This window comes from Magallana gigas, chromosome 1 (genome assembly GCF_963853765.1).
Source record: "Magallana gigas chromosome 1, xbMagGiga1.1, whole genome shotgun sequence".
Lineage (NCBI taxonomy): Eukaryota > Metazoa > Mollusca > Bivalvia > Ostreida > Ostreidae > Magallana > Magallana gigas.
This window is the reverse complement of record NC_088853.1, coordinates 23,451,491-23,467,266: the sequence shown is the minus strand read 5'-3', so window position 1 is coordinate 23,467,266 and position 15,776 is coordinate 23,451,491. Positions and strand designations below refer to the sequence as shown.

The 15,776-nt window shown below is 33.2% G+C and overlaps 2 protein-coding genes and 1 long non-coding RNA gene across 3 annotated transcripts; all 3 read right to left on the bottom strand.

Annotated features, from left to right (window-relative positions):
• Nucleotides 1-51: 51 nt before the first annotated feature.
• On the bottom strand, nt 52-5,880 carry LOC105343679 (solute carrier family 22 member 21). Its single transcript, XM_066088866.1, has 8 exons — nt 5,747-5,880; nt 4,664-5,085; nt 4,274-4,510; nt 3,679-3,813; nt 3,197-3,279; nt 2,791-2,908; nt 1,768-1,840; nt 52-834 (listed from the first exon to the last, which is right to left on the bottom strand). The coding sequence occupies exons 1-8, from the start codon at nt 5,858-5,860 to the stop codon at nt 631-633; spliced, it is 1,386 nt and encodes a 461-aa protein (XP_065944938.1). The 5' UTR covers nt 5,861-5,880; the 3' UTR covers nt 52-630.
• A 2,717-nt stretch (nt 5,881-8,597) lies between these two features.
• On the bottom strand, nt 8,598-9,143 carry LOC105326936 (uncharacterized). Its single transcript, XR_010715050.1, has 2 exons — nt 8,946-9,143; nt 8,598-8,764 (listed from the first exon to the last, which is right to left on the bottom strand). It is a non-coding gene; the product is annotated as an uncharacterized lncRNA (long non-coding RNA).
• A 446-nt stretch (nt 9,144-9,589) lies between these two features.
• On the bottom strand, nt 9,590-10,781 carry LOC117688245 (uncharacterized). Its single transcript, XM_066088848.1, has 2 exons — nt 10,101-10,781; nt 9,590-9,971 (listed from the first exon to the last, which is right to left on the bottom strand). The coding sequence occupies exons 1-2, from the start codon at nt 10,762-10,764 to the stop codon at nt 9,832-9,834; spliced, it is 804 nt and encodes a 267-aa protein (XP_065944920.1). The 5' UTR covers nt 10,765-10,781; the 3' UTR covers nt 9,590-9,831.
• Nucleotides 10,782-15,776: the final 4,995 nt, after the last annotated feature.

The following is a 15,776-nucleotide window of genomic DNA, read 5'->3' as shown; positions in this document are numbered from 1 at the left end:
TGAAACAGATAATGCCTCTGTTGAAAATAAAACTTGTTTCTCGTTTTTAAAAAAAAAAAACACTTTGATTTTATATTATAAAGGGTATTCTCGATCATTTGTAAATGCAGATTTCAAAAGATTTAAAAGTCTTGATATGGATTGTAAGATGCGTTAGAAAGAAATTAAACTTATTTCTAAATACTTGTACTAAAGTACTGTTTTAAAAACAAAAAAGATTAAACTTTACACGTTTTGTAAGCATGTATTCATAATAAAATGTTTTCTGTGTTGATTCATGCCGGAGGAGTGTGATTTTAATTAGCTTGCAAAAACCAAACACATTACCTGCGTTAACCCTAAATAAAAGTTAATATGTGTCTCTGCAATGATTGCTATTACACAAATGAAAAATGATTTACTTTTTCTAATTCCGGATCTTTGAATCCAAACAAAAGAATATTCTATCGATTTTGTTTGGTTAAAAAGATTCTTGTTTTCATTTAAAGGATCTATAAATATTCTTTTTTTTCAGAGATGAAATTTATTAAGAACATTCAAAAGGGATATTATAGTTTATATATTTGTTAAAATAATAAGTCATATATGTATAAAAACACAATTCAAAACATTCCTTTGAACTATGGAATTTTAATACTTTTCTAGATCGTAAACTTCGTATTTTTTGCTTTGGTCATTATTTGTTCCGCCATTGCCACTCTTTGAGCTCGTTTTCTTCGCTATCATATTTTCGAGTGCTTTCCCTTTGGTCTCCGGAAGTAGGAGACAAAATACGGCGGAGACCAGCATGCACCCGCTACAGATGTAATACATCACTCCCGGGGTGTGTTTGCTCTGCAAACGTGAAATTATGAAAATTATAAATTAGAATAGAATCTTATTCATTTTGCATTTTTAAGGGGTGGGGGGGGGGGGGGGGGTTGGTGCGAATTTATTGCACAAAAATACTTGACCACTTTTTTGTACTAGCTGTGTATATTGCTACATGGATATGAAGAAGATGTTGGAATATGCATTTAGGAGGATGTGTAGGAATAAATAAAGGAAATAGATTAAATTACCAATATATATACATGTATAATTTTCCCTCCAAAAATCCGTTTTCAGCAACGTTTAAGAAATGTGTTGACCTAAATTAACTGGTTTAGGGCCTATATTATGAAAACGCATTTGAAAACCCGCAGTCGCTGTGACTTAAATGGCTCAGTGGTAATAGTAATAGCACCATGTTCAATGTGTCCTTAAATAACAAATCGAGAGTTTAAACTTGAGAGTTCAATCCCACCAAAACTTTTTTTTTCTTTTTGTCTGTGTTTTAGTCAACTAATCGAACGGAATTGTATAGTTTGAAATTTGATTTGCATCTGCATAATTTTACTATATGACATAAAACACTTTAAGCCGTAAGTGTCCGTGAAATATTTAAATACTTAGTATTTGAAATTGTATCTGACTCTTGACCATAGAACATTTGCACCATGCAACATTCATTAGTGTTCTTTTTGTTTGCATCCCCCAAAAAACAACGCCCAATCTCTCTACGTCGTAATAAGCAAATTAAAAGTTGCGACTGTCCCAGGGTTCCAATTTTTTTCTCATGATAATTTAATTTGAGTCCTAATTTAATGTTTTAGAAATATATGTGAAATGCTTACAAATTCAAGGAAAGTCAAATATTTGTATATTTCAAAAAAAAAAAATAATCTTCGGGCTTAAATGTGAGTTCTTAAAGTCACATGTAATGACCAATGTATTAAATGTACTCACCACGTGGACAATCTGTGGGGCTATCATCGCTCCAATTCTTGCTGAAGAGTTCGCCCAACCATAGCCAATATTTCTAAATGTTGATGAAAATGATAGAAAGTTTAAAAAATTGACAAAAAAGTTGAATATTTTTTGTGTGTGTGTGGCATGTGTTTTCTTTCAAAGAGAGGAGTTAGAAAGTTTGGCGTCGAGAATTCAAGGACATGAAAGCAGTTATCCCCGTAGAAAAAAAGAAGGGCGGTAGGGGGGTTACAAATGAAATAATTTGATTTTTTGGGAGATGGGATGCATTCTTTTGAATAACTAGCCAACAATATTAAAAAAAAATACATATTCTCGTTTCCCATATGCTCATATATCATGAAATATTATAACGATATGTTGATTTGTGTTTAGTTTAATTCTACACCTGTGGCACTCATTGGTTAATTAAACCAAAAAATGCTTGCTTTGTTTATGCATGCAGGTATGAAGGTACATAACACGCGTTATGCTTGTAATACATGTGTAATCAGAGAGAGGCTTTCCTTACGGCAGGAAGGTGTTAGGTCGTTGTTTTGGAGGGTTTTTTTTTTTTTTTTGGAAGGGGGGGTGTTTTTGTTGTTGTTTTTATATCAAAATATGTACAATCATTAAGTCCACATTTTCTTTAAAATTGGAACCGTCCCCTATCACACCAATCCTGCCTTCCCAACACCTTAGATCCGCGCCTTTAGACTTACCTTACTACTGTGGGGTACCTTAAATCTGCGCCTTTAGACTTACCTTACTACTGTGGGGTACCTTAGATCCTCGCATTTAGATTTACCTTACTACTGTGGGGTACCTTAGATCCGCGCCTTTAGACTTACCTTACTACTGTGGGCTACCTTAGATCCGCGCCCTTGGACTAACCTTACTACTGTGGGGTACCTTAGATCCGCGCCTTTAGACTTATCTTACTACTCTGGGGTACCTAAGATCCGCGCCTTTAGACCTACCTTACTACTGTGGGATAACTTAGATCCGCGCCTTTAGACTTACCTTACTACTGTGGGATAACTCTCTGTCGTGAACGTGATAAGCGACGCCCATCCCGCAGACACGCCCATTTTTGCAATCAGTGCTGCGACGTTGATTATCTGGGCTGCATCAGGGGGGTCTATTAAAAAAGTCGTGTGTATTTTTACTTTCTTTCGATTAATATGTGTTTTGAACGCTTATAACCATGACATTTTTAATGATGATAGACAAAATTATATTTAGTATATATATATCTAAAAAAGTTTCATCAAAAGTGATATCAGTCCATTATGAGAGAAAATCCTTTACCTCGGTTGGAATTTTTTTTCTAAAGATAAGATGTCTTTTACAAAAGATCTACACTGTTACAAAACCTACTTAGTATGCATATAACTGACCAATGAGCTAATTTGTTACTTAATCTTACCCATGACTTGGACTGTTCCTACCAAAGCCCCGCCCACTGTAGCGATGACGAAAAACAGGAAGCACGTCCACCGTCGGCCAATGCTTTTAGAAAGTTGAAAAAAAATATTTGATAAGAAAAAGAGCAATTTAGAAATGCGTAATATGTGTATTGATTTAATAACGAATGCTTAGCTTTAATTTGTTTCAGTATTACATGATGTCAATTGCTGACACTCATATTAATGTATTTCATATAAAATATTGTTATCCCTTCCACCCCCGTCTTTAAAAACCATAATTTACGCCAAAGACGATACATGTATTTACGTATTTATCAGTCTGAAGTCCGAAACAAAATGTGAATCACGACTTTTTCTTTAAAAAAATAATCGAACATGTACGATGTGATGTTGCCTCCAAACTTTGTTTATATATAAATAATGTGTTGTATTTGGTTTTAATAGTATGATTAATTTAAAAAAAGAAAGAATATATATATACCAGTTGTTCAACCACCAAGTCAGTAAAGTGGCAGGGATTTCGACGATACTCAGGAGAAACATGTTTAGATAGATGCTGCCCGAGAGTTGCTCCACCCCGAACGATATGGCGTAGTAGGCATAACCACAAGCCATCCTGTCCAGTGATAAAACGGAATAATTATAAATAAGCCATCTTTTTAATATCAATATCATAGAATAGAAAGATTGCATATCTTTTTTGGCAACATTTATTATGTATTAGCTGAATAAATGGCCACCCAAATTCGTCCAACAATACAAACATCATGTTGTGTTGTATTGTAATGTGCCAAATTAATCAACTCTTTTTCACGAAATATAAGATTGACCCCGTCTACCAACCACCATAACTACTATTTTCAGATTATCATAGGGGATGCGAGTCACCTATATGTTGATGACAGACTAAGTTTTCTATGCAAAAAATGAGCGATTCAACTAAAAAATGTGAATCATAACTATTAATTGTAGGCCTATTAATACTCTCCTCACGATACATGTAATATATGCATGTGTATTTGGATTTGAAAAATTAGATTTTAACTATTGAAGCAATATTTTAAAAATATACATACCAGCTAGTCCAAAGGAAAAACGATTTCTTCAGAAGATCTCTGCTTTTTAATACGTCTATTAGAGTGTGCGTTTTTACTTTTGTTGTCAGATCTTCAGTTTTTACAATGTTGTTCAGTCTATCTATACAAGATTTCGGAGTTTCTCGGCCGTTTATCTTGGCTATGTGTTTAATAACTTTCTCTGCGTCTGCCACCTTGTTGTTAGAAACCAGCCATCGGAAACTCTCAGGCAAAATACTAGAATGAGACAAACTGAACTGACTTTTCTTATTTTTTTTATGATGTATGTATCATGGCCAAATTACAGTTGTATTGTAATAACTGTTATCCAAAAATTGTCACTAAGATTTTTCTTCATTTTGTAAACATCGACTTAACGCAAGTACTCACAATATTCCTAAAAGAAATGGCGCGGTGACGATAGCCGTGGCGTAGTGAAGGTATTCCCAGTCATGAAGCCACCATGAAAACAAACCATAAAGCGCCGCAAAAATGGCCCATCCCGGAACCGCCGCCGTCATAGAGCGCCACCTTGTGGGAACGAACTCTTGCATGAAGGAATAGAACGTCGTGAGATACATCCCGCATCCGAACCCAATCAAAAATCGACAGGCAGCAAACATCTCCCAGGAAACGGAGAAGGCTGCGATAAGATTGCAGACGGTCAGGACCAGAAGAGAGAGGAAGAAAGCGGGCTTCCGGCCCAGGGAATCCGCCATTTGTCCGGCGACGGGGGAGCTGATGAGGAGGCCCGCCATTTGTATGGTGGTGATGGTGGAGGCAATCCAGTCTTTGTCGCAGATTAATTCAAACTGTAAAAAATAAGAACCTTAAATGTGGCGCACCTTTGCAATGAAACTTTAAATATACAACGGTGTTCTTTAGTCATCTGAATTTGACTGAATGCTATATCTTAAGTTTGCAATTCTGTCATCTTTTCATAATTTTTAGTTAACTTTTGGGTTACTGATGGTTTAGGTTTAACTTGTGCGGAGACATAGATTTTAATTAATAAACTCTTTTTTACACACATTTTTATATCCTAACTGAACGATGCGACAAAAACCTTTGAACTCAAATTATATTCGAATAAGTGGGGGAAATTAATTGACAGGTTTATTTATAATCATATCAGCAAAGAAATTAGGAGACTTAACAGGAAAGTATTGACAATAAACTAAAGAAAACAAAACAACACACTGATATTTAAAAAACAGAATGCCTGTCTTTGCGCCTTGTCTATCTTGATGATCTAATGATTGTAAAATGCGTTGATGCTCATGGCCATATGACACATGAGTTTTGTATACATCATTACATTCCTATTACTCTTATATGACGACTAATAGAGCACTAAAAATGCAAATTTGAGTTGTCACATTGTAAAAGTTATGCAAATTGTTTGTGCGGAAAATGGTCGACATACTGTTGCATTGAAAATGATCTTTACATGTATTTTATCGAAGTTGATACCTCACTGACAAGAGTATTCATGTCTGAGGAATAGCTGCGCGAGTCACAGGAACCGGAAATGTTTGCAGGTGGCGTACATTGTTTCAGTAACTGCATAGTCGAAAAATTCGACATCTTGTTCTGATCCGATGATGACGTCACATTATGCATGTTGCACCACCAATCGGGCGTAGCGCCTCCGAACGTCATCATGAGCATGCTCCACGTCACTGTGACCTTTGTCCCGAACATGATGACCAATAGAATGGCCTGAAACTTCCCCAGTCCACCGCATTCCTTCACGATATCTTCTAACAGGTCGCTAATGGAATCCATCTTGATGTTTACCTACTTGTATGCAAGTGCTACGTCAATAAAACATATCTTTTAAAAAGAGTTTCGGGCAATTGTTTGAAGGATAAAACTGTCAGATGATCATACCTGTGCCAAGGTGGCATTTTTTGCATCCGTTTTTTTCCGCATGTTTTTTTTAATTTGAATACGCATGTAATCGTGTGTCATAAAATAAACCATTTTCTACAAAGTATATATTTTTTTTACTTATTTGGATGGCCTTGAACTGCATGGACAAACAGCCTTGAAAATGACTGTAAATATTTATTGACTGCAATTGTAATAATGTCTTGAAATGCTTAAAAGTTGAGAGAACTTCATAAAAACTTTGTCGTTGTACATATTTCATGTATATTTAAACTCAAAGGACGGAACGTACACATGCAGCAAAATTAAGTTCATTGAAAAGAATACAATATTATTTTAGTAATAAATATTTGTTTCATTTTTCGGAGAATTGAAAAGCATGAATTACAATGAGTTTTTTTTTTAAATTTACGCTCTGTGGAATTTGCATTAGACGGTAAATTAAATAGGGATGTGTATTAAACAGTGTGAATGCAACAATGGTTTGGAATATTAAAAAATCAAGCGTGAATTCAAAGAAAAACCAATAAATTAAATTTTAAGGAGAGAGAGAGAGAGAGAGAAAAAAGACAATAATAAATCAATTTGTAAATAAAAATGCGTTCAATTAGAAATAAAACTTTAACAATTCGTCTGCTGCGCGGTGAAAATTAATCAAATGGAATTTTCTTTACGACCCTGAGGCATAACGGTCGCTCACTTTTTAAAATTGCCTTTCAAATATTTAACATTCATGAAAAAAGAAAATTGTTATATTATCAATTGTTATCATTCATATTATCATGATTTATATTATATTATTAAATCAATAGATTTATACGAACCAGTGGTGTTTTCCTCTGTCCAATGGACCGGCATTGACTTTTCGCGCACCTGTTAGATTTGATTTTAATTCGTGGCGCTTTTAAGTAACTAGCGACCACTTCATTGTCTCTGGGTTTTATTTAGATTAGCCTTCTTCAGCGCTGTCGTCTTGATACACATGCATATAGTTACTCAGGCATTTATCGCGCCGTATGCACGATTGTAAGGTAAAATGTAAATCAAGGTCTGCATTTTGTTTATTTAATTACTTCGTGTACATGTAAAACAAATACACTTTTCAATCGAGTCTCATATTTTTACAAACAGAAAAATCAAAGGATATTTTTTCTGTTCATTTGAGTGTTTACTTTCTAATCGCTGCAGAATCTTTGATTTTCTTCTTATTCTAAGGGGGGGTTACAGTTATGAAAACAAAATCACGTGTTATTTCATAACCTTCGGCCCCTCAAGTATGGGGGCATGGTTATGAAAACAAATGCACGTGTTGTTTTGTAACCCCTCATTATATCAATATAACCAATAAAAAGACATAAAAATATAAAAGCTATATTTATTTCCTCTCTTGAAAATTGGCATGAGACAGATTTGTCCTGATTTCTTCTTGAAGTTCGTATTCTTTGCAAAACTTAATTATTGTTTGCATATGTTACAATAATCCCTGCATGCCGATATTTTTCTTTGTCAATTCAGGCGGCATCATTCCAGTTCGCGTAAACATACTTGTATTTATATCCTTCCATATATCCTACTTTGAATTTTTTTTTTTCAAAGTGTGTATTTTCTTTCAAAGTGCGTTGCCACATACATGTACCTTGTAAATAAACTCGTCTGAGGGTTCCATAAGAATTAGCCTCGGACTTGTAATATTGGTCAACAAATGTCGTTGGTTGAACTATTTGATTTACAACAAAAAAAGTGTTAATAATAGAAAACATTCACCAGTATAATAAAAACATTCACAATCTTCTATATTGATTCAGGGTTTTTTTCATAATTTATATGTTATACCCATTTTGAAAGAAGGATAATGTATTAAGGTGAAATGGGAGACTTCCATGTCGTGACGTACTATTTATCGAAATAAACAATAATATCAAGTGTAATTTTATATAAATAGTTTTTTTCCCAACGCTGTCCCCTAACAGCGTAGTGCAGTGGTGTAGAGGTTCCTCTCCGCATCTGAGATCGAATCCCTATGAGAATTGTAGGAGTTTTACCTTTCCAAAAAATTTTAAAACGTATTTTTTGGCGAAATATTGTGAAAAATTTGAAAAGTCTAAACTGGTGAAAGTATTTTATTTATTATAACGTACTGTACTCCACATTAATATCGACATATGTCACCATTTGAACATTATACTGCTCGAAAGACCCCTGTCCTAGTAAAAATAAAAAATATTAAAGTTTTTCAACCGAAGATATGCGATACAGCAATAATTAAACGTTATATAGATGGTTTCTTTCATTTGTGTACATTCACTCTACTTAAAATGAATATTGATCTCTGAATGCATTTAACAAAACGATATCGTTATTGGCTGTGACATCATTCAGTTGGTTATTTGCTATGCAAAATGAAATATATCCTTTTAGTTGAATAAAGAGAAGTTCTCATTCATTTTAATTTATTAGTATTTTAAACATCGTATGCATTCGCATTCAAACGTCACACAACACAATATCAATTTTTTATTCCAATGTGTATTCATATAGAGCATCTTATACGGTAGGTGCATCTCTCTGTTTTTTCTTTCCATGTCTGCTAGTCTCATCCTGTAATAATGGATTGTGTAATTTTTTTGGGTAAAATTCAGAGATTTAGTACCGACAAACCAAAATAAAATTGTAATTTTTTATTAAAAGAGAGTAATATATTTTCTATTTATACTCGTTTGAAATTATTTTTAAATGAAAATTATTCCGTATATTTACAAATACTTTGAAATGTTTATACCACATTGTACTCCAGCATCTTCACTATGGCTACAATAGTGAACCCCAATTGGCCGACGCTTACAGCGAAACAAGTCTATTTCAGATCCAGAGCACTCTAAATTGTCAAAATATATCGGACCAGCTCCTTGTCCAAAATGTGCGTTGTCATATGCAACAACATTGGTTCTTTCAATTTTGAAACAATCAAATAACAATAAACAATAAACAATGACAATTATTACGTAACTCTTAAATGACTTAAACATTTATAGGCCTACTTATAAATAAAACCGCCTGCACCAGAGTAACTGCCTATATCTTTAGTATTTCAACAGTATATATATATTACAGACAGATTTACAAGACGAGGTCAGTAATTGCAGGGGTAGATGATTAGTATTTATCTTGAAATACGTTTATCTTGTTTCAAGGAACACAATATGGTTGTAGGGGTGAAAGTAAAATCTTTTTGATATAAACATACTTTCTTTTAGCTTTTTTTTCTTTCGTTAATCCATGTTGTTAAGTTATAAATATTGTTAAGAGGGCTTAATGGTCTTGTTCATGGCTATTTTTAGACAATAACGTTCTTAGTCAATAGTGTCACATTTGACGTCAAATACTTGTATTGCAACTGAGTATAAATTTACAAGATACATGAATAAAAAATGTATCTTAAATAAACTGTGCAACAAAGTAACAAATCAATCATCTACACCCAAATCCCTATAAAAATATTAAATGATCATGAGTGCTCAATTTGATTTTTATTCTATCTAATCTATTAAACATCTTTCTGAAATATATTTTTTTCTAATTGTCGATTTTACATTATTAACCTATTTTCTATTGTTGTAAGCATTGATTTTGAAAAATCGAAAGACGTCTAATATAATCATTTATACTCATGTTGCTTTTCCGAGCATTCGACACACAACTTTAGCATCATTGCTGTCAAAATCATCGTCACACACTGTCCCCCACTGTCCGAGATACAAAATCTCCACTCTGCCAGAATTTGAATCTCCCCCGACTAGTCGAATTTCTAAAATCAATGCAGAGATTTACGAGAATAAAAGTATTACTGATTAGACATTCAGATCAGATTTTTCTTAAATCTAAGTTCGTAATCAAAAATAAAAAGACATTTATTACCCCAAGCCGTTATACTCACTATGGTCCCCAATATGAAACATAAGAAGCGTGTTGTTCAAATTGTTTAATTTCGTTTTCTGTTTGGCTATTTCTGATCCTAAAGTGGCGAGTTTTGCCTCATGTGCTGTTAAAAGAGCGTTGAACTCTGCAGACACACGGTTTGTTAAATTTAGAATCTCCTCATTCAAAACGTGGTTTTCGTTTACCAATTTGGAATTTAGCTGTCCAATTTCGTGATAAATTGTCCTATTTGTCTCCTCATCATGCATTTCGTGACCTTGCAGAGATAGTGTTAAATATCGGATAGATTGTGCCATATTGTCTTGTCTCGCTTTGAGAGCTTGAAGTCCTGTTTGGTTGTTGTTTTGGTCAAACTCTTGTTTTATAAGTCCAAATGCAGCTTTAATATCTACATATTCTGACATAAGCTTATTTACAGTACCAGCAGTTACATTATCCTCAGACGCTCTTTGGTTCTTTAGGATTTGGATTTCGTGCTCTTGGCTTATGACTCGGGCTTTCAGATCCAAAAAATCGTTTACCAGAAGGGAGAGCGTGACATCTTTACCTAGTGGTCCAATGGTTGTGGCTTGTCCTGGATTGTTGTCCCCGTGGAAGAGAAGGGCGGAATTTTGTGCTATAAAACACAAGATGACCAACGTTAGTGTCATTGGAACCGCCATTATGCTAGTGAGATTTTCGTTGCAAGATCTTAAATTTAACAAGAGGTAAAATGTTGATAAGAAAAGAAGCATAAAGACATGTGCCTAGTTTGTTTGCCTGTTGCATTTTTTCTGAAATTTTGAAGGCTGATATTTTCAGGAAGAAGATTATTGAGTTTAACGATATTCATAGACATACGAATCAGGACGATACTTGTTCTAAAAAGATAAAACTAGAATCCTTGTTTTTAGATAAATTTCATTTCTTATAACTTCCTTTCATTTACAGAGTTTTTGACATTCAAACAAGTAATGTGATTTTTTTTACAACAAACCTTAGCCTAAGCATACATATCAACTTTAGGACAATATACATGTCTCAATGATAAAACACTTGTCAAGCATTTGAAGTTACAATCAATGAACATTTTGATATAAAGAATTAACAGTTTGTTCAAAGTTTTCAAATATAAATATGATATACAGTCTCTTGAAAAAGTGCTAAAACAAAAGGAAAAATATGTTGTGTGTCCGACCTCTTCCTTGTCTGATTCAATTTCAAACGCTTAACAGGCGAGCTAAAGACCTATTTTAATTGGATTTTAAAGTCATTTTATCAGAAACAAGCAGATTATTTTAATCACCTAAAGAACAAAACAAATCAAACTATCTGCTTATCATTTCTTATCATACTCTAAGTCCGTCTTCTCACCAAATCTAGTTATGTCTAGCACTTGACTTACATAAAGTAAACATGTTGGTTGGGAAAGAAAAATCTGCGTCAACTTTTTAACAGTTATCGTTTTTCTTATGTTTACATTGTTGTAAAATTACTTTAATGTTTATCATTGTAATATTGATTTAGACTATTATTCCTAGCACCCTCGGACGCTAGTATTTACATTGGAATAAGTGCTGGAATTATGCATGTCTGATCCAAAATGCACCAACGATTGCATGATGCTAGGCACTTTTTCGTAATTTTTCGTTGATAGTTGGTCCCAGCAAAGACTGCAAACTTTATTTTCTTCGTTTTTGTCAATACGCAAGGGCATGCTCTACGTATGAACAGTTTCTAAGACGAGGCAAGCTACTGACAAACAAATTCATTAAACAAAATTATCAACAGTCTCGATGAAGTCATCATTGCGCAAGTTCTATTGCTGGCAGCAAATACAATCTTCAGCTAGATCTGTAGCCGACTGACGAGTTTCGTACGTATTGTTAGACCATTATTAATTACCGAATTGTCTACGGACTTTTACGTTTTCCTGATAACGACAAAGAGCACACAGCGGGTTTGACCGGTCAGCAGAGGATGCTCACTCCTCCATGACAACTGATCCTACCTCTAATATTTCTTAGAGGTCCGTGTTTGCTCTGCTCCTGTTATGTTTTTTCTTTGGAATTTTGATTTCGAATAACCGTTTGTTTGTTATAATCATTTAATAGTTTAGAATCCACGATAGCAAAGAAAAGATTCAAACAGTCTTCATCGAGTTTTTATCAGTGATTTAAACAACAGTACTAACTTTCTTAACGATTCCAGAAAATATGCTTGTAATTATTTAAAGTATTATTTACAGACGGAAAACAAACATTCAGAATTAAATATAACAGTACTCTTCTTTACCAAAATTTAGATTATCGAAAATCAAAATGTGTACATGACAATGTGTAAAGGACAATGTCTTTATCCATCAGATATTACAAATCAGGACAATTTGGAGACAAATCGGTGCACAAATGTGTTAAATCGCCACCTGGCGACAGTTTAAGCTTTTTCATGAACCGCTTCGCAGTGTATAAAGCGTAAACTGCCCCAAACCATTTTATATCGTATAAAACTAATAAATATTGAATTTATTGCATATAATTTAAATTTGTTACTCTTCATTGTGGATAAAAACGGCCATTTGACCTTTAAAATGACGTTAAATTGTACAAAATTCAAACGTAACGTCAGGCGTATTAATACGTTTTTGACGTTAGTCTTACTATGACGTAGCCAACATTCTCTATACAATATAAAATAATTTTTTAGCCTATCAAAAAGCGCGTTACAACCAGAATTAAATTATATAGATATATACTAGCAAGAACCATACTTTACTGTCATAACGATCCCTTTTTAAGCTAATTGTGCATGTACAGTAGGCAGGTAAGTATTTGAGGAGGAAGGAAATAAATAATAGTACATTTTGAACTAAATAAAAAGGAATAAATATAAAAGATAAACAGTTCAAAAAATTATGTAGATATTGCATAAATATAGTCAAACCATTAAATTTGGAAGTGTTTAAAAATCTTTAAGTAAGTCGTATATACGGTCAAACCTTATAAATAATATATGAATTTCATACACTAAAAAAGGGGGAGGGAGGGCACATGTCTACCAAGCATATATAGCATGCAAAAACTAAAAACAAAACTGATGTTACAGAGAAAGATTATAAAAAGGAACAAAATGAGAAATAACATAGTTAAGCATTTTTTTTGGTTTATTGATTTTAATGATCATTTTAAAAAGTAAAGGAATGATAATACAGTTGTACATGGTTGTGCATAAAAAAATAAACTTAAACGGATTTGCATTTATCAAAATATTTAAATAAGTCTGTTTTACATTTAATTAATGCTTAGTGGTAGTTTGTTTATGTATATTGGTCTAGGGCGTGACAATTTGTATATCAGTTTGATAACTGGGTTCCTTGCGGGGGTAACTTTTTCGAGAGAAAACCAAAGTTTCAGGTTTGGGCAAGTCCCCGGGTTGCAAATAACAAAGATCAGGAATGATATAGTTCCTTCTGCGCTCACCCTAACGGTCACACCGTAAAACATATTATCATTAAAGTCTGTAATATAGAATCCCAGATCCAAGCTTGTCTCAACGTTCCATTATATTTTGTTTACATCCTCATAGTGTGTTTCCTGTGCAGAACGATCTAGAAAAGTATAACATCCATCAATGTCCTGTACCTCATCATAATGATGCGGTACGTCCTGGTCGTCTACATGAATATCTACAGCCCCGTGTGTTTCGTTAAAGCGTAGGCTTCCGCGTCGACGTTTGAGAAAAGCATAGATTCCGACCAACAGCCATGTAGTTACCAAAAGAGTAGAAAGGATGCAGATCAAAACAATCAGGGTTGTACTTGAAAGATCGTCCTCTGCAAGAAACATTAAAAGTCACAATTCTTGCAATTTTGTGATTGATAGATATTGCTTATTTTTTTTCTTCAAAAGAGCCAAGAGCTCTGAAGTTTTACTTCGTGCCTATGTTAGTTTTTTTTTACTATCAATCTAACAATATAAGCCTATGAGAGCCTGTTAATGTGATGCACAATATTATTACCACAGGACTTGTGAGATGTCACAAATATTAGTTGGTGTACAGTTATTAGTCGATAAAAAAACCCATGTATATCTGTTTTTATATATATTGTCAAAAATTATTACATCATTAAAGAATATATATACTTGTATACAGAGCATATCTTTTACTTACTATTTTAGCATTACTAGGATTAATGTTTGAACTTATAAGATTGAAAAAATTTCTTTGGATTTGCTACTTTTAATTTGTTTTTCGTAAAGGAAATCATGTAAAGGTGTCCAAAACCATTTTGCTTACGACTGAAAATAGAAACTGAATATCTAGGTCACATCTACACACCATTTAACTTTCAAATGGTTGTATAAGAGTCAAAAAATAAAAACACTTCCTTTAACCTATGTAACGTAATGAGGTACAATAACATTTATTTAGTTCAATTGCTATATAACAACATGCCCCCCACCCCTTTGTCTTTTAGCAGAAAAAGTATGACCAAAAAAAATTTGTTACAAACACATACATGTATACTAGTATATATATATATATATAAATTTTAGATTAATTTTAAACAAAGCTATTTTATTCTCTTGAAGACAATTTCAAGTTAGTTCATGTGCTTATATTTTAATACATGTTTAATCCATACACAGGTGCTTTTTCCCAGGGTTTTTTTTTGCTTACCAGATCCACATTCAATACATGTTTCATTTATATGGAAACAGTTGTTTACATCGCGACAGTGTGCACATTCGTCACTGCCGTCTACACCATAAAACGTACACCGACAGCCTGAAATTATGTTATATATAACTGATAAATGCAAATAATCGTTAAACAATACTGGTGAATCATTATTGTTCGTGGGTGATCAATATTCGTGGGTAACACTTGCCCACGAATTTACATCCCCACGACACAATAATATCTTAATATTAATTAAAATTATCCCGATTACACTACAAAATTAATGAAATTACGTCCCAATGAACAATGACTATTACGAATAAAAATGATTTCAAAGTAATAAGAGAGGGGATATTTCTAATCGGAAAATTTGTGTCCCATTTTACCTGAATAGTAGATAAAAAAATATTCTAATTACTTATTTTGTTTTCAGAAAAAAAAATTGTTAAAAAAACAACCATCGATCATAAACATTTTAAATTCATTATAAGAATAAACATTCATGACACCTTGTTTTACAAATGTCACTTATGATACCCAGTTAGTTGCGACTCTTTACGCAGCTTTTTTTCAATAATGAATCCCAAAGTTGTTCATTGCATTAAAATGTTAGAACAAAAGGTGTAAGGAATTCAGAAAATGAAATTACACAAACGGTGATTTTGTTTATCAAAAAAGTATCACAACACCAAGGATTGCATCTTAATAATATCTAATATCTAGCATTGCAAATCATTATAACGTTATAATGAATTAAACAGACAAGTGTACAATTTTGTACTATATTGTTCATGTAGTACTAGAAATAGCAAATTTTACTTACCAAAAAGCTGAAAAAATGCGAACAGATGGAGAAAATATTCAACGATATTTGTGTCACGCATAAAAGAAAAACACTGAAAGATCATTATGATTTAGGGAAGCTAACTCATGGGAAGTACATGTATCAAGAATGTGTAAGTACAAAAACACACTGAAACCAGAAATTGATGAAAAGCTTATTTTAGTGATT

Coding starts and splice junctions, on each gene's coding strand:
- LOC105343679 (XM_066088866.1), bottom strand. CDS start 5,860: ATGTCGAATTTTTCGACTATGCAGTTACTGAAACAATGTACGCCACCT. Junction 4,511..4,663: donor CCATTTCTTTTAGGAATATT/GTGAGTACTTGC, acceptor GTCTCATTCTAG/TATTTTGCCTGAGAGTTTCC. Junction 2,909..3,196: donor AGGAACAGTCCAAGTCATGG/GTAAGATTAAGT, acceptor CTTTTTTAATAG/ACCCCCCTGATGCAGCCCAG.
- LOC117688245 (XM_066088848.1), bottom strand. CDS start 10,764: ATGGCGGTTCCAATGACACTAACGTTGGTCATCTTGTGTTTTATAGCA. Junction 9,972..10,100: donor GTTTCATATTGGGGACCATA/GTGAGTATAACG, acceptor CATTGATTTTAG/AAATTCGACTAGTCGGGGGA.